This window comes from Macrobrachium nipponense, chromosome 28 (assembly GCF_015104395.2).
Source record: "Macrobrachium nipponense isolate FS-2020 chromosome 28, ASM1510439v2, whole genome shotgun sequence".
NCBI classification, from domain to species: domain Eukaryota; kingdom Metazoa; phylum Arthropoda; class Malacostraca; order Decapoda; family Palaemonidae; genus Macrobrachium; species Macrobrachium nipponense.
This window is the reverse complement of record NC_087217.1, coordinates 10,043,306-10,062,273: the sequence shown is the minus strand read 5'-3', so window position 1 is coordinate 10,062,273 and position 18,968 is coordinate 10,043,306. Positions and strand designations below refer to the sequence as shown.

Here is an 18,968-nt window from a genome sequence, read left to right as displayed (position 1 = left end):
CCTAATCATATATTACCAGAATCGGAGGACGCGCGATCTTATTATGAAAAATAACCCCTCTCCACAGGTACGAGAACCGCTGAAGCAGACGCATGTAGTGTACCAATATACATGCCCAGTCCGCGAATGCAGCGGCGCCTACGTAGGTATGACTACCATGCGACTGTCGAAGAGACTCTCGTGCCACGCCCAAGAGGGGGCTATAAAGAATCACGCCCGCACCAAACATCACGAGGCCATCTCCCGAGATGTCATCATAAAGAACACGAAGATCATCGGGAAGGCCCCTGATGCCCGTCGGTTGCGCCTGCTGGAGGCGCTACTCATCCAGCAAATAAAACCTACTCTGAATACGACGCAGGAAGAATTTCTCCTCCCTACGAATATGAGAAGACCTGCCACCAACAATGACACCACCGATCATGACAACTCTATGGATGACAACGCCCCCGAACGAGGTACTCCTGCAGCCAATGGAAATCAAAGTAGCCGTGACGTCCCACAGCGTAGCGCAACGCCCATCAATGTTACAGCGCCGCTTAGGAGGTCCAGGCGGCTGCAGGATATGCTGCAACGCAACCATCGGCCCGAAGAAAGTGGCTTGAGACCTGGCTCAGGCAGCCAATGAAAACAAGACTCACCGCCACCAGCCAATAGGAGACAAGCATGGGGCAGACCCCCTGCTGTCAACCACAGATATAAGGAGGACGGACACCGCACCAAGATCAGTCCACCCTCAGCTTCCCAGCCCGAGGATGTCTGGCAGCTCCAGACGAAAGCTCGCTTTAAGAAAGAGAGAGAGAGAGAGAGAGAGAGAGAGAGAGAGAGAGAGAGAGAGAGAGAGAGAGAAAATCGTTAATGACTTTGATGACTATGGTATCATATTTGTTTATCTGTAAAATTCAAATATATATACACCTATTTTGACCCTGTATTTTACCATGACCTCTATAGGTGCTCTACTAGCCTGTTTAAGTAGCACTGAAAAAGCCGCTATTCGCAAAATAGAGAAGAATCTCTACAAGTGTAACGCTGCTGAAGTAGCCATTACTTTTAATAAAGTACACTCCTATATACCTCGTTCTTCCCGGCGTATGCCGAGGAAGTTGAAGGTATCGGAGAGACAGACCTGATGCTACCCCCTCCCCCCCCCTGACGGTCGCCTCCAATCACTTGCGCGTACGTCCTGGCTGGTCCTAAGACCATACGTGGCACGTGCGGCGTCGTGACGGGATCGTGAGCGGCGCACCTCTCACAATCACTCCTAGCTACCTCGCTCTTCCCGGCGTACCCTGAGGAAGTTTAAGGTAGTGGAGAGACAGACCTGACGCTCCCCCCCCCCGCTCGCTGGCAGGACCAGCGTACGTTGGGGGCTGCAGCCGATCACCAACCCACGGTGGGGATCAATCTGCAGGCCTGGCCGTGCCGCTCACCCCGGTCCCGTGCGTCAGACGAGCTGCTGCTGGTCGCCTTATCCGCGCGGTCCCTGTGGGAGCGGCGGTCAGGTGACTTGCAGAGCTCGTTTTAGCGGTGAGACCGGTGAGCGTCCTCAAGGCGCGTCAAACCGCTGGTACCACCGATGGTCGGGGGGACCTATTCCCAGCCTCAGCCCGTGGCTGGTCAGAGACCGTCACGTCTACCAGGGTTACCAGCTGGTCGCTGCGAGAGCGGCCGCTGGCCTGGCGAGAGTCACATGAGCGGCTCTCACCAGCTTCTGCTCCGTGCCGCGGTCCTGGCGCCGAGCTAACTCTGGCGCCAAAATATTGGCTATACGCTCTCCCGCGGGAGATCGTATACTCGGAACTTCTCGCGAACGAGAGATCGAGCCGGAACCTGGTGTAGCGGCAGCGCCGCAAACACCAGGCGAGGAAGTACCGGTGGTAGTCGGTACGCCTCTGGTCCCCGTCTTCTTCTTCCTTGTGGAAGAGGAGACGGACCCTGTTCCCGAAAGAGCAGGAGGACCAGCAGAAGAACCCCCCCCGTCCCACGGCGTGGAACGAGCCCTTAGAAGTTCCCGAAGGAGTCTTCTTAGGGGGGAAACCCGGGTTACCAGCTGGTCGCTGCGAGAGCGGCCGCTGGCCTGGCGAGAGTCACCTGAGCGGTTCTCACCAGCCTTCTGCTCTGTGCCGCGGTCTTGGCGCCGAAACTTTGGCTGCACGGTCTCCCGAGGGAGAGCGTACACTCGGGATCTCTCGCGAACGAGAGACCGAGCCGGAACCTGGCGTAGCAGCATCGCCGCTAGCACCAGGCGAGGAAGTACCAGTGCTAACCGATACTCCTCTGGTCCCCGTCTATCTCTTCCTTACGGAAGGGGAGACGGGCCCCACTCCCAAAGGAGCCGGAGGACAAGCAGAAGAACCCCCCGTCACACCGGAGTGAGACGGGCCCTTCGAAGGTCCCGAAGGAGCCTTCTTGGGGGGGGGGGCAGCCTTCTTCTTCTTCGGCTTGGAAGCCTAGAAGTCGAAGGGGGAGAGGCGGCAGCAGACGACGAAGAAGACGATGAAGACGACGACGACACCTTCCTCTTCTTCTTCCTCTTCTTCGTCAGCTCTCTCAGGACGGACGTCAGGTCTTCCATCCACGGAGGAGCCGGGCCAATTGCCGAAGCAACACGCCCCGACTGAACCTGTCCGGAAAGACCTGAGTCCGGGGCAGCACTTCCATGACGCGACACGACGTGGGCAGGGGCAGGCACGGCAGGAGCGGCAGGACCAGCAACAGCAGGACCAGCACCAGCAGGACCAGCAAAAGCAGGACCAGCAACAGCAGGAGCGTCACGCACAGCACGCCTCACAGGAGCGGCGCGAGCGGCTGGGCCAGCAACAACATCAGCGGCAGGTACGGCAGGCCCAGCCATCGCCTCGTAGTCATCGGCAGCCAGCGGGAACCTGGGTACTGGCGGCCGGTCCAGGGGCGAGCTGCTGGAATAGCGGAAGTCTGGGGCAGGCAACAAGAAAACACAGGCGGCGGCGGCATACCCCCCCTCGGTACGGCGTCGACCGGCCCTAGTAGCGGCAGACGGCGTCACCGACACAGCATGGGGAGTGTAGACCAGCGGGGGGAAGCAGCATAAGCGGCCGTGGAGGTTGTAGTGTAGACCGTGCCAAGGTCACCGCCCCAGACCTCGCTAGACGCTGCAGCAGATCGTGGATGCTAGGCACGCCCTGCAGCCGCAGTGGTCCATACCTGTCCAAGGTCGTCTCCCACGGATGTAGCACCTGCGGTAGCACAGACAGATTAGTAAGAGGGGTTCCCTCACGCATGGGGGGGGAGACATGCCCCACCCCGAACGCAAGGAAGACCCCAAATACAAAATAATATGAGGAAGCTGAGTGGGGGTCAGGAAAGAAGACGAAGAATCGGATACCAAGGGAGTCGCGGGAGAGCTTTCCGACGACTTCCTGGCAGACCTTCGCTTCCTCTACCCCCGCACAGCAGTGAAAAGTAACATGAAAATGAAACAGAATACTGCACTTGCGATTCACTTCATAGAACTTAAAGGGGGAAAGATCAATTCCCGGGTAAGAGCGGAAACTTGATCCATAATAATATGATGCTATCATAAAAAAAATATGAAAATGAAACAGAATACTGCACTTGTGATTTCACTTTCACAGAAAATAAATTGTAAGGATCAATTCCTGGGTAAGAGCGGAAATTGATCCAAAATTAAATTTGATGCAATTAATAAATGAAAATGAAAAGAATACTGCATTGCGAATCCACTTTCATGCATTCTATCCATAAAAATAAGAGGCTCGTGCCAAGCGCAATCACGCTCTCGGCAACGAACGCACAGGGCAAAATATAATGAAAAGAGTACTTACATCTTTCAATTACACACTTTCGCCCAAAATACATGACTCGGCGCGAACGCGCCCGCCCTCGGCACCGAGACATAATTCAAGGGTATCAATTTCATGAAAAGTGCGGAAATCGCCGCATCTACGGCGATAGCTCCATGTTGGCTCATAATTAAGTAATGAAAATGAAAACAGTGTACTTACAGTTTCATTTTCAAGTCAAACAAACCATTAGTAGAAAACACAATATAAACAAAGCATACGACGATGAAGCGGGCAGAGAGCGATGACGAACACGTCCTTCACACCCGCGGCCGAAAGCAAAAGTGATTCTTCACCTCTCAGGCGCGCGGGCGCGCGCACGATCGGACAAGCAGTTAACTACCGTTCTCCCCTTGTTTGAAGCTTACGACCGTCCCAGCTGCCGCTAGTTACCTTCCTATTGTTAAAGGACCGAGGGTTTGTATTACGTATCGGAACAACTATGTTATTTCTCATAATTTAATCATAAATGATGATCCCTTTGCTTATATATCATAGCCTGGGGCACTGCGTCAGGCAAGATGGGGCACTACTCCTTCCTACGCAACTCTCTCTCTCTCCCTCACTAACTCACCTTATTTAAGTGAATTTTCTTCTTCTGTATGTTAGTGAAATGATTTCCTTGTATTTTCCTCATTGGCATGATGAAATTCTTGCCAAAACAAAGATATAAACAAATGTAAAAGCAAGAGAATGTCAAGAGGTGAAACTCGAACACGTACTCTCTTTTTACAAAGACAAAGCAAGAGAATGTCAAGAGGTGAAATGCAAACATGTACTCTCTTTTTACAAAGACAATGTTAATAAATCATGATTATTAAGAATTTTATATTCCTTTATGGGTATTAATAAACCAAAATTATGTTATTTATCATAAATGAAGATCCCTTTGCTCAACGATCATAGCCTGGCGTACTGCACGACGTGTGCGTCAGGCAAGATGGGGGCATCCCTAACTACGCACCTTCCTCTCTCTCTCTTCACTAATTAAGTTAATATCACGTATATTATGATATTCTGTAATCATATTAGAGCTAATTTTCTTTGTATGTTAGCAAGATATTTTGCTAGTCTTTTCCTCATGGGCATGATGAAATTCTTGCCGAAACAAAAATAAACATACATAAAAGCAAGCGAATGTCAGAGGCGAAACTCGAATGTGTACACTACAAGAGGTTCCTCCTCGCACTGGAAGCCGTAAACTGACTAAGTTCCATCCTGCCGCCTCATGGAGTCTCTACAGATGCCATTGCTCACAATATCTTCGACAATAATTATAAAAATTTATGATAGGAGAAATATTGCATTTTCTTGTACGGATCAATGTTTTTGGCTTACTGAGTTACGTTTACTAATTACCCTCAATAGTAACAACAGCAACTCATTTATGAGATTCAGGACAGGAGTCAGTTATTGTGGGGGAGGGCACTGATCTTCTTGTCCTCTTAATTGCACTTGCCAAACCTCAGAATGATATCAAAATGATGATCCCAGCAAACAAAGCACATCCTGATAAAATATTCAGCAGTGAAAAAATTCAGAGCAAAATGGGGGACATGACTGACAGCTTGTTCTTCCTGCATGCAATAACAGGTTGCGATACAACATCTGCTCTGTATAGCAAGGGTAAAAGGGTTCCTTATAAAAGATTACTGGACGATCCTGTACTAAGTCACAAGATGCAAATTTTTAATGACCCCCAAGCCTCTGCAGATGATATAGCTGCTGCTGGAGAAGCATTTCTTCTTGTCCTGTATGGAGGAAAGCCAGAAGGTAGTCTTGATAAACAAAGGTACTTTAATTACTTAAGGACAATAGCTAGACAGCCTGTACATGCCAAATTTGATCTAGCTACACTTCCTCCAACATCAGCAGCAGCACGCCAACATTCTTTCATACCTTCCATCAAGTACAACAGTGGCAAGGGATTACTCTAGACTCCACTGACTGGGGTTGGAAGTTAGAAAATGAAGTTAGAAAATGACCGACTGAGACCAGTAACATCGCTTAAAGAGCCCGTACAACATTCCCTACTTCATCTTATAACTTGTAATTGTAGAAAAGGTTGTGAACTGAACTGCGAGTGCAGGAGAAGTGGACTCCCTTGTACACATATGCGTGGGTATTGTGCTGGGCATGAGTGCAATAATCAATATTTATTTGATGAAGATAATGGAGATACAGATGGATATGTAGAAGAACATAGCAGAACTGAAAATTAAGACTATTCTCAACCCTTACAGAAAAAGAAAAGGAAATAATTTACAAGAAATAATAAAGAATGATTCATATTTGGGTTTAGCATATTTAATGCATAATCCCCTATGCGTAAAAATGGAGTTTCAAGTTGAAGTTATTTTTTGTCTGTACAGCTGTATAGTTGAAAACTAATTTTGATAATTTTTTTCCACATCGTATTGTATTGCAAGTAGTTACCGGTTATATGCTCAGTTCACTACATAATTTTTATGGTAATTGTGGTTATGTGACCTAGAATTTATCTTCAACTAATTATAATGTCATAAGCATGTGATGTATGAATGTCTTCAACAGCAAAATGTTGACGATTGTATAGTAGGAACTAGGCAATTGCTAATGGCACCAATTGAAGTGCATGTATTCAAACGAAGATAACCCCCAAATGGCGCGTCCTAGAAGTGTCATTTTGGTGTTATTTGAAAGATAAGAAGATTCTGCAGATTGTTTATTTAGGTAAAAATTTTGATATACCAATTATTTTTCCAATAGCAGGAATAGGAATATTCCTGTCAACTACGAGTAACAGAATTTTTTTAAAATAAAGGCCCATAATTTCCCACTGATGTATTTAGTACTGATGAAATTTATTCAAATAGCTTCTAAAACTACCATATAATACAAAATAATGTATATTTAATCTATTTTATTTTTTTACCCTTTAGGGGCAATAAATGAGAAAAACTGAAAAAAACAAAATGACTGCCATTTTGTGACCATAACTCGAAAACCTGTCACTGGATTTTTAAAGACTTTTAGGATGAAGATAACACAAATCACCTCTACATATTCCCAAAGTTTCATTTTGTCATTCTAAGTTTTGAGGTTTGAGCCAAAATTGAGCTAATTTTACTGTACTAATGGTCCTGCACCACAGGAGAGTTCTGCCTGAAAAAACAGGTCTGAACATTGTCAAGTAAATTATGGTTCTACCTGATCCCACTAATTAGCTTCAGATTTAACTCCACATCAAGCCATGGTATATTTTCCTATTTGTCAGATTTTGTAAATTTTGACAGAGGTGGAAAAATCCACAGAAATTAATCCTAAAATATATAGTAATATATAGTAGTCTTGGTTTCAAACCTAGGGGAAAAAATTCTAGAGGTTTGAGAGCCCTTTCACCAAGTCAAGGTGGTCCTAAGTTGAGGAGGACAATAATTAAGTAATCTCTGCTCAACCTCAAAGAAGATATTTAACCAAAAAGCCCCAAATAAATCAACATACGTGTCATAAATCTCCTCTCTTGCAAATGGATGACCTTGGGTCAAAATGCAGTTCTTGAATCGACATTTGGCTTTAGGAGTTGGTTTGATGGTTGAAGCTCTCCCAATCAGATCACCTCTTTGACGAACCACCTAAAAATGACAAGACTATTAATCCTATTTTTGAAACAAATACTATAGATTTACAAATTACATCAAAATTTTAAATATATATATTAGTTTTTTTTTTACTTCTTTACTAAATATTAGGACAAGAGGTTTTACATCAACTGAAGATTTCAGGAATATGTGATATAAAAATTACAAATGTATATTGTCAAACATTTGAAAAAAATATGCAAAATTCTTCAATAACATTAAAATTTTGCAAAACACATCTCATGAGAAATTTTTTGTATTCCCCTTTTTACAGGATTTGTTCATGGCCATCTTGGACTTTTGGCAAAACAACAAAACAAACCTCCAATAATTCCTTGGAAGCTACACCCTACAAGCACTGCACCAGTGCTTATACTTCCTTCCCCACACTGGTTCCTTAACCTAGGCAAGCACAAACTGAAGTTCGGTGGGTCCTTGACACAGTTCTTAGTTTTAAGATTACCGCATATCCCTAAGCTTTATATTCTAGGGATTAAAAGTTTCAAAATGTGAAGGTCTCTATTAGCACAGAAATACATATTTGGCTCTGACACACACCTACAAAGCATACATGAGACGTCCCTCCTACCACGATGTATACAAGCCTAAGCAAAAGCCTAATAAATTTTTACCTTAATTCTGTATCCTCTGGAGTGCTCACCCCTCGAAAACATGCCTAAAAACTCTCGTTTGGTTTTCTGTAAAAATTAATAACTTTTATGATCACATTTTAATAATTAAAATTTAAAAAAGCAAAATTTTCAAGAACTTCATAATCAAGTATGCAGGTCTTGGGTTAATCTACTGATGATCAGGAGTAATTTTACTGCTAGAAAAGCACAAGAGCCTCTTTTTAATTAGGCACATTGATTACATCTAACTTTCAATACAGGCTGCCCGCGGTTAACGGCGCAATCGCTTGACGGCGAATCGGTTTTACGGCTGTCGTCAAAAATATTAATTAAAAAATAAGGCATTTTAAGGTATTTTTAAGGCACAATTTTCAGTTAACAGCACTGCTAGTGCCGTTGTCTAACAAGTTCATACATTTGTAGAAATGCCATTCAGACCATAAAGGTTATACAAATTATATTAACAAATTTTATGGAGAGTTATTACATAGGTATTAGGGTAAAATATATGCCTCTGACGCTGTTCTATGCCGAAAATTTCGAGTTACATAAGTGCAAATTTAACTATGGATGTGTCAATTTATAAATATTCATACTTTTATGTTTAAAATGTGTATGAAAATGTATTACGTGTAAGGTATTTTTATTTCTCCACAGAAATATGATACGAAGACAGCTTTTAAAATGCCCTTCATGTTATCATATACGATGTTTTTTCATGTTCTTTCTTGTGAGCGCCGCCTGCCGCTCTTCAAAAAAGATATATTTAAAAAAAGTGCAAATTAGCGATCGATGTGTCGATTTTATAAATGTTCATGCTTTTATGTTTAAAATGTGTATGAAAATGTATTACGAATAGGGTATTTTTATTTCTGTGCTGAAAAATATGATAAAAAGGTAGCTTTTGAAACTGCCCTTCAAGTTATCGACTACGACGTTTTTTCATGTTCGTTCTTGTAAGCCACTGTCTGCCGCGCTTCCAAAAATATAAAGTTAAAAAGAGTGCAAATTTAGCAATCGATGTCGTTTTTTAAAAATGTTTATGCTTATATGCTTAAAATGTGTATGAAAATATATTACGTATAAGGTATTTTCATTTATGTACATAAATAAGATACAAATTAAGCAGCCTTTGTAACTACGCTCCACATTGTGAGGGGATGTTTTTTCATGTTCGTTCTTGTCCGCCACTGTTCCAAAAAAATGCATGGTGTTATTTTATTAATTATGCATCTTTTCCATAAATCCTTTAAAAAGTTATACATTATTTCACTGTATCCAATAATATTGTATGTATTCTCATATTATTTTATTATAAAATCCTACGGCAAATTTAAGCCAGTATTCCAAGGAGTGGCCAATGTTGTGGTTTGAAATCAGCTGATGGCGAATACGAGTTTGTTTCGCCATAACGCAATTCTGAGCGAATTCTCTTGCTTCTAGTTAGCATAAATGAATATCTAGATACTTGACTTATAAGAAACAAGGTTATTTTTCCTTATATAACGTGTTTTTAGGTGGAAATATTTATTGAATATGTCTCGTTGTGAATGTGAACTACTTTTTTTTTTTCGTAAAAGATTACGTTGGGGGCATGTTTATTGCGTAAAAAATTACGTGATTTTGTTCGCAATTCTCCTTTATATCATCATAATACGAACTTTATGTTATTTATCTTATATCGTCGTGAAACCAACAGTAAAATATGTTCTTTCAAGCACAGTAGTTTTGATTAAAATTATTTTATCCCAATTTTATCTACGGTTGTGTTTGATGGCATACGTTTACTGGAGTTTTATCCTTGTTGCCCGACGTACGATAATAGTCATTAGCAGGTTGAACAGTTTTCTCAGCTTCAGTTATAACTAGGTCTAAATTTAACAGTGTATTTCCCGATTGATCTTTGATCTATATTGATCTTTGATCTATAGCAAATTAAGTTATTACATTAAGATATCTCTGTTCTATTCTATGCATAACGCCATTTATAACAACTACAGTAATAGTGTGCTGTCGTACGATGATCGAAATAAAAGCCAAACAGATGTTATCCAGTTCGGTTGTACTTAGAAAAAAAAGTTGTTTCTCGTTCGGTTGTTCATGGCTGTACACATTCACACAATGAGTATAACGTTAAAACCATACTTTCATCATTCTCTTTTGCTGTTACTGAACTTAAGTAACTAGAAGATGGATAAAGTTAGACCACTGTAATTTGATCTCTCATAAAATCGGACTATCGTAAGACTAATGATCGTAACTTGAACACTACAGCTATCTGTACACTGTATAAACTTTATTACACATCTTACATACTCTAGACACCCAAAGGATTAAAGCTAGGCTTTTTTCACTTTACAGTATTTACAATGCTATAATGTACTGTACAGTACTACCGTACAGTAAATTCTATAGTACTATACAGCATAAATATAATTTTACTTATTGCGCCATTGTGGGATTACGGCGCCTTTGACTGGTCTAGAGTTTCGAAAGAAGGTGTGCAGTGGCCGTAGGCTTTAAAATTGCTTAGCGTCAAAAATAACTTAGCATCGGCGGCCAGGAATGGAACCCTGCCGCTAACCGAGGGCCGCCTGTACCCGTTATCAAAGCTATTACATCAAATATCCTGGATAAGGACTATACCTCAAAAATTACAAAGACAAGTACTGTACTTACTTCTATACTATTCTGGATAACCATTTCCATATAGGTATATTTGCCACTGAAATCACTAATGTTGTCAACTTTTTGAATGACAGTGGGTTCAATGTTAAGTGATTTCCACACAGCAACACTTTTATCTTCATCGAAATGATTTTTATTCCTTCTGTATAATTCATCACCGATAACCTGTGGAGGACAAGAGATCAGGTATACCAAATAAAATGCTAGAAATTAAATATTAACTATACTTAGTACTATAGTTGGTTCACTTAAGGTAGATTCTTGGGTGAGGAGCTTTATGCCTACGAGACACTTGTTTAGCAGGCGCTGATTGGCTGGGAGCTGCCTACCTCCCGGTACCAGCCAATCAGCGGCCACCAAACAAACGTCTCATAAGCATACGGCTCATCCAATAATCTACTGTAAGTGAACCAGTTATAATAATATATTTAGAACTCAAACAATATTATTTAGAACACTGCTGCAACTATAACAACAGAGAGGCCACATAAATTCACTGACATAACAAGACACTAAGATTTACAAAATAAATGCTATGACCTTCACGAATATCTACTGCACCTATAAATATTTTTTCTCTAAACACCAAAGCTATTCCAGTGGGAAAAATACCAGTATTTCACTTAAACGTACATTAATTGCTGCCTAACAAAAACTTCACATATAGAATGAATAAGTAACTAAATCAAACTCACTTTCAGTCGTTCTGGATCCGACTCTGGAAATATGTCATCAGACCCAGGCCACTTGAAAGCCTTGTGTTTTTTATTGTTCAAGACTACAGAACATTCATAACTCTGTGCCTGTGCCATCCTATTTCTGCAAGATAAATTCTTATGAATTTCAATCAATAACCAGTCAAACTTTAACATTGTTACAAGAAAACAAAACTGATTAACATAAATGCTCACTAGAGAAAACTTCAAAACTCCCAAAAATGTCAAATACTACTAATAACATTCCCCTACATAAATTCCATCTTTTTCATATGCTTTTCAAACCAAATTATCAAGGTTTTAGCCAAACTTATTCATTCACTAAAGAAGTTGATTCCCATAATGTGAACATCATGATTTCCTTCTCCCAATGATATCTAATTTCAGCTAATACTGAATCGTTGACAGAGCATAAGAGATCTTCCTGATGTAACTCAGGATCTTTATGAGCTGGCTCTTCAGCGGTGTAAGAAAAGGGTTATCTGATTCCGAAACTAAGGTCTGCTGTTGCTGATGGGCTCCCTGTCCTAAAGCAGAAGGGGCTGTGAGTTGCAGATCCAAAGCAGGTCCGACTGCGGGTTGAGCACGTGCGTAAGGAGACATTATGGGAGCGGGAGCAGTCATTGTGGGAATGGGAGCAGGCAGCATGGAAGAGAAAACTGGTGGTGCAGGAGCCAGTGGTGGGCGCACGGTCGCTGGGCTCTCAGGAGTGGGAGCCTCGCACTGAGCCAGATGCTCAAGTGATAAGTGCCTAGCATGAAGCATCTGGTGTTTGGAGTCCTTGGGAGACAGCAGTACAAGTGAGTCCCACGGATGCGAAGGTAACTGTACCGGAGCAAATACTGAAGGATCAACCCTGTAATGGACTACACAAGGGAAGGACAAGGTCATAGGAGTCCATTGCTCCTAATTTGTTTAACAATAATTATAGAAATTTACGATAACAGAAAAAATGCTGCATTTTCTTGTACGGATCAATGTTTTTGGGTTATTGATTGAGTTACTTCTACTAATTAGCCTGTAACTATAAAAGCAAGAGGACTTTTGACGAAATATTTCGCATACACATTCTCCATTGCCGTACAAAGTTCCATGAATTTTATCAGGACTTTTTTGCCCTATACCCCCATATATGGGGGTACCGGCTGGCCCCCTTAAACATGTTGGAGACAAGATTACAACTTCTTCGTTGGATGGCAATTCTTCAAAAAATGTTTCATATTACTCCACTTTGTAAATATGTCCTTAATCCCTGAAGTAGAAACATATGTATGCCCTTTCATTTTCTGAATTTTTCAAACCAGCCTCTGCTGGCCTTAAATTCACTAAAAGTAGCACTTGTTGTAGACGTTTTCTCACTGAGGTCAGCATGAAACTTCCTCCAACACTGCTATGAGTTCTTTCTTAAATTCTTTAGTGTTTTTTGCCAATTTTACAAAAGGGCTAGCTGGAACTTTCTTTGGTCCCAAAAAGGCTTATTTAGCTGTTGAACTTTAATAAAAGAAGCACAAAAACATCGAACACAAAATCAGAATGGGTCCCGAAAGATGGGATGCTTTGTTTCAGGTGTGAATATGGGTCTTGGTCACGCCCTGGGATTCGGATGGTGTGTTTTGCAAGTGCACGAAAACTGAGGAAACGTATGACAACCGAGACAAAATTTCGTAGAAAAAAAGTCTATGAAAACCAAAACATGAAAAGAGAGGCGTGAAAACCAAGGTATGACTGCAGGCAGTCCCCAGCGAAGTTTTTCTATTATATTCATCAGAAATTATTTCTAGGTTTACTCTGCATGTTCCAGGGTTATGACGCCAATCTGACAGAAGGTATAAGACTCCAAAAATGCAAAATAATCTATATTTGAAGATTAAAAGCAAGGTTTTCTTTGGATTTTTGATGATTTTCCGGCTTACGACGATTTTTAGCTTACAACGCGTCTCAAGAACAGAACCCCCATCGTAAGCCAGGGACTGCCCGTGTCAAAAGTTACACCTATAATAGTTAAAGTTTCAGACTCATTCAGCAAAGTTCCATCCACCTGAAGGGGAGGATGGGGTGGGAAATCCATACGAGATCTGCTAATAAATAGTGTTTTCGCTTTACTGGAGCTAAGCTTCATACAGTAACTCAGGAGGAGGAGGCAGTGCCCTGTTAGGGTCCTCCTTAACATCAGGTTATTGCATGGTACAGCCCAGATTCTCTTCCAAAGGACTTGCTCTCTCATGCTAAACCACAGGCAGTGCCTCCAGATAACCTGGGTTCAGAGAGCTTAGTGGCAACATCCATTCCATCAGAGGAGTCATTCAGGACAGTCTGGGATTCCACTATCTTGACATATTGGCAAAGAATTTTAAAGGGAGGTGCATACTCTTTGCTGGAGTTCTGCCAGGATGATTACCCTAACCAACAAGCCACCAAAACCTTGCACCAAAGGGTAGTCCAAATCAAGCCTTGATATCATTTAGTACACTGCAAGGAGTATGCTGGCTATTTTGCACATGTTCAGAAACTACCCAAACAACTTTATGCCTGCAGGCACTATGTTTAAGGCAAATGGTTTGTGCCATCCCTACCGGCAAACATCAGGCTTTGCAATTTTCAGTGAAGCAAGCAACCTTTGGGTTTAGCTTGTTAGTAGCCTTGTAGTAAGGGGAAACAAATTCCAAGGTAAATCTAAAATGTGAGCAGAATGTATGTATCAAATAGTAAGCGGAATGCACAGCAGGTTGAACCAGACATATGTATAGTTTGTTACAAGTGCACATCAGTGACAACCAAGTAAGAGACAAATTCAGTGGGTGAAATCTTTTCATGATATAAAACTATTGGCATTAAATTAAATTCTGATTGAACTAGAGGTATCATTACAAAATTTAAATAGTTTAATACATCGTCAAAAACAAGAAAGAATTCTATCACAAAAAGAGAACAGAAGTGTGAGACCTTGACATCTGATTAAGCACTAAGCTCAATGGCTAATATACATGAACTTAAAATCATTGCAATAATAATAATACAGCCTTTTTTGACAATGGTATTCTAATAAGAATTAGGCTAGCAAACTGATTTAAAATACACACACTGGGTAGTATTACATATTAAATTATCAATAATCAATACCTTTTTATTTTGTTTCCAAATTTACTGAAACATTTCCTGTGCTTGTAAACTACGGTATTTTAAACTGAAAGCTACCCTAGCAAACCTAAATTAAAGTACCTCCAAATAAACTACTACTGGGTGGTATTACATTTTCAATAATCATAAACTATCAACTACAAGTACTGTACAATTTTGAGTTACAGGAGTATTTCTAATATTTGTAGGCCACAGTATTTTATGAGAGTTAGCCTAGCAAAACAAAACTGAAGTACACCATATATAAGCTATATTTGGCAGCACTAAAGTTATCATTGACTATCTGACTAATACTCAGTAAGTGTGGAAGTTCCATACGGAAATGAAACTTGCCTGATAAATGAACATTAAAGTACCCCTCATATAAGCTACACTGGGTGGTATTATACTTCAGGTTATCATTATATATCAATATTGTTACTAAAGTCACAGGATTATGGCTCCTTATACTATTACACTAGTAACAAAATATCTTCAAAACTATTACTTTAATATTACCTACATCCCATTACGAAGAAGCCATAATATTTGTTTAATTGGCGATTTAACATAACTACCAAGTGGAGTAACATTTACTTAAGAGTAAATCTGCCAAACACATTTTCCATTTAAAATATGAAAAATCTACTTAAGTTAATTTCAACCTGGAAGATTTGTAAGAAAGAACTCTTTATAAAATTTCCCAGATAGAGTTTTAAAGAAAAAATGGCACTTGGTTTAAAATTAAGCCATAAGTTGAGTGTATAAAGGGACTACAAGTCAAGGTCATTATTTCACCATAACCAGGAGGGAATGTTAGGCTACCATATTATTCTTTACACTGTTGTGTAACAAAAATTAATTGTGAAACAAACACCTGTGAAAAACTTAATTCTTATTTTGTCATGAGTTACCACCTACGTATAAACAAGTTATGTTTCGGACAGCTGTTCGTATCTTGAACTGTTCGTAAGTTCTTCTTTTAATATGTAGTGCATAATTTTTTTTAATATTTACCGTATATTTCCGTATATAAGACTACCTTTGAATCCTAAAATTCCCCCCTAAAAGTAGGGGGTCATCTTATACTGCAACACTAAAGAACAAACCTTGAATTCTAAAATGCGTATCTGTAGCCTAGCCTCGGCCTCAGTGCTATAGCCCAACCACCAACATACTACATTAAAATTAACTTTATACAATAAAATGATGATAAAGGTAATAAAACCATTTTACCATATATATTATTGGCATATCTTCATAACAAATTGCCTATTTGAGGAATAATTCTAAATCAATGAAAGAAACTTTTATCTATGCGATCCCAGCTCAGAAAATGTAAACATCAAGTTGCAGTTGCGCTGACAGCAACCTTCATCTTTTGGTAACCTTTAAGAAATTTCAGTGGTAGTGTAATTACAGTAGTAATAACATTTATGATAACCATATGAACGATGATTTATTATTGTTGATGATTGTAGTATTATTAGCGGTTGTTTGAAAATGGTGTCGAAACGTAAAAAAAAAAAACAATAGTTTCCCTTTACTGCGACCTTCTCTATGAAAAACATATAGATTTGCCTTTGTTATACCCAACTTTGATCATTTATGAAAGGAACGTATGTATCTCTGAATTAAGTTCCACTCAGCAACTGAAGACACTGATGATATCTTTAAAATGTGATCAGCTGACAATGTAAACAAACCTAGAATGCAAATGGTGCATCATCGTTTTGTTCTAATAAAGTCATACATTAATATATGTAATATGATTACAGTAAAACATATTCTATTTAAATTATCATTATTCTCAATAATTTTGCAAGCTCTCTCCTACAAAATTCCAGGTTTTACAATTCTGAATGAAGTGACTATTGTAAACATTGTATTGGCATAAACAACTGAATTGAGAAACACCTGACTGCAGACATCATTTACCGTAGCTGTCGAGCGTTTATTAAGAGCACTGTTAAAATTGTTAAACCCTGAGGATTCTCAATGGTGGCTTCCATAAGTAAAAATAAAATACAGTTTTGTTCATTTCTCATGCAGTGGAGATCTCAAGAAAGAATACCAGTAAATTAAAGCTGCAGGTTATAGCTGAGGGTGAATAAAACTAATAACAGCCAGGCAGCAGTGACGTTCGGAACTAGAGAAATCACACCTCTCAATGCTTATACTACAATGAAATATATGCACGTTTTCAACCAAACTTTGTTATGATAAAAGGTACCTCCAAATTATATCTCTCCTAACAAATAATGGCAATGAAGATATCGATAATACTCAAAGCAGCCGAGATTTTGAGAAAGTAAACAATATCAAATGCAAATGACGTACATGACGATGTTTATATTCTGTAATACCGTAACAATATGATAATAGTAATACTATTATTGGATACAACAAGCAGAACAACCTTTATTTAAGTCACCATTATTATTAACCTTTAAACGCCGAAGAGGTATTTTAAAATCGTCTCCCGTATGCCGGCGGCGTTCGCAAGTGAGCGCCGAAGCGGAAAAAATGTTTTTTTCAAAAAATCACAGCACACTTAGTTTTCAAGATTAAGAGTTTGTTTTTGGCTCCTTTTTTTGTCATTGCCTGAAGTTTAGTACGCAACCATCAGAAATGAAAAAATATCATTATCATATATAAATATTGGGATATATGAGCGCAAAAAAAAATTTTCATATATAATTGTATACAAATCGCACTGTGAGCAAAACAGTTAAAGATAAAGAGTTAATTTTATTTTTATATTGTACACTAAATTGTGATCATTTTGGTATATAACACATTATAAAACGATCAAGGCAACATAGAGAAAATATTATCACAAAATGATGCATGAATTCGTAACGCATGGACGTAAAAAAAGCAGTTTTCAAAAATTCACCATAAATCGAAATATTGTGCTAGAGACTTTCGGTTTGTTGCAAAATGAAGGTAATTGATTCAATGTTACTAGACTGTAAGCGTTTTAGCTTATAATTGCGTTTTTCAACTATTTCGGTAGAGTCAAAGTTGACCGAAGGTGATATTTTGGCACTTATCGTTATATGAAAATACTTCAAAACTAATAAAATCTACAACCATAAGTTGTTTTTTGTTGTATTCTACATGAAATTGCACACATTTTCATATATAAAACTTTATGTAACGGCTAATATAAAATGGTGCAAAAATTATGTCAGTGACGAAATAATTTCTGAGATGTGTCGCTGATACTTTTTAGTGCTAGAAGACATTTCACGCTTGCGCACCTGGGTAACAATTGTAAACAAAACAACGCCTTGATCCGTGAGCTCCCAGCATCCCCCAAGGCGCGTGATTCAAAAGTTTTCGCCTAGTAGGCCTATAACTATTTTTCCGCGAAGTTTAAAAAAAAAATTTTATATCGACGTACCATACGTTCAACCAGCACCCAACAGACAATTTATATCGACGTTTAATACGTCCAATCGGCGTTAAAGGGTTAATATAGTTGTAGTTTAACTTTTGCAAATAATAACTTTTCTCAAAAAAACATTTCAATTTGTAATTTAAAAGTCATCCTCTACTACAGATATAAGATAAATTCATGAAAATTTGCCATGATTTTTTGCCTCGTCTCATCTAAAGGTCGTCTTATACATGGAAATATACGGTACATCCCTGAGTTTACTAAAGAATCATAGATTATATGTACTATTTTCACTGGATTTTTAAATCATGCATAATTATAAGGAATTAATTTGGATGCCTGAAAAGTAACAATAAAACAAAATTTAGATTCAAGCAACAATCAAAATTTAACAAAGACAGTCCCCCAATTACCGGCGGCATCAGTTAACAGTGTTTCAGTTTTATGACACTAGGCTAACAATGTCGTTACCTGATTTTCGCCACCGCTAAGCGGTTTATTAGTATTAGTAGGCAGTTTATCAGCATTTGTAAGCAGTTTATCAGTGTCAGTAATTGATTTTCGGTGCCGATAAGCAGTTTATCGGCGTCGGTCAGCGCTTATGGTGTCATAAATGCCATTTATTACCATTATCATTGTGATGTTCTATTTAACAATGATTTTTGGTTATCAGCATTTGGCCAGGAACAAGCAATGAAAGTTATGAAATTGCTGAGAATTTTGCAGGAGTAGCATCTGACACTGGAAGTTCATTAGTACCTAAACAATACACAATGTCATCTACTGAAAAAAATATACTAAATATAAAAAATCTGAATTCATCATAGAGTTCAATCAATCCAGAAGAAAAAATAATTTTATGAGTATGAAAGAATATTCACAATTGTAAGAATAAATGGTAGTTAATCAAGAGAATGCTCAGGAAAGTCAGGGAAGGAGTTAAA

At 39.5% G+C, this 18,968-nt stretch overlaps 1 protein-coding gene across 10 annotated transcripts in view; it reads right to left on the bottom strand.

The window, feature by feature from the left end:
- LOC135201401 (E3 ubiquitin-protein ligase TTC3-like) overlaps positions 1-18,968 on the bottom strand; it is a 409,740-nt gene that overhangs the window by 191,558 nt on the left and 199,214 nt on the right. For 9 of the 10 annotated variants that reach the window (XM_064230282.1, XM_064230284.1, XM_064230283.1 and 6 more), the window contains 4 exons: positions 11,481-11,604; positions 10,777-10,950; positions 8,098-8,163; positions 7,329-7,459 (listed from right to left, as the gene is read on the bottom strand). In XM_064230282.1, the coding sequence (XP_064086352.1) occupies positions 7,329-7,459; positions 8,098-8,163; positions 10,777-10,950; positions 11,481-11,604 (495 nt within the window). The remainder of the gene's footprint in view (positions 1-7,328; positions 7,460-8,097; positions 8,164-10,776; positions 10,951-11,480; positions 11,605-18,968) is intronic. The other variant, XM_064230285.1, reaches the window with a different exon arrangement.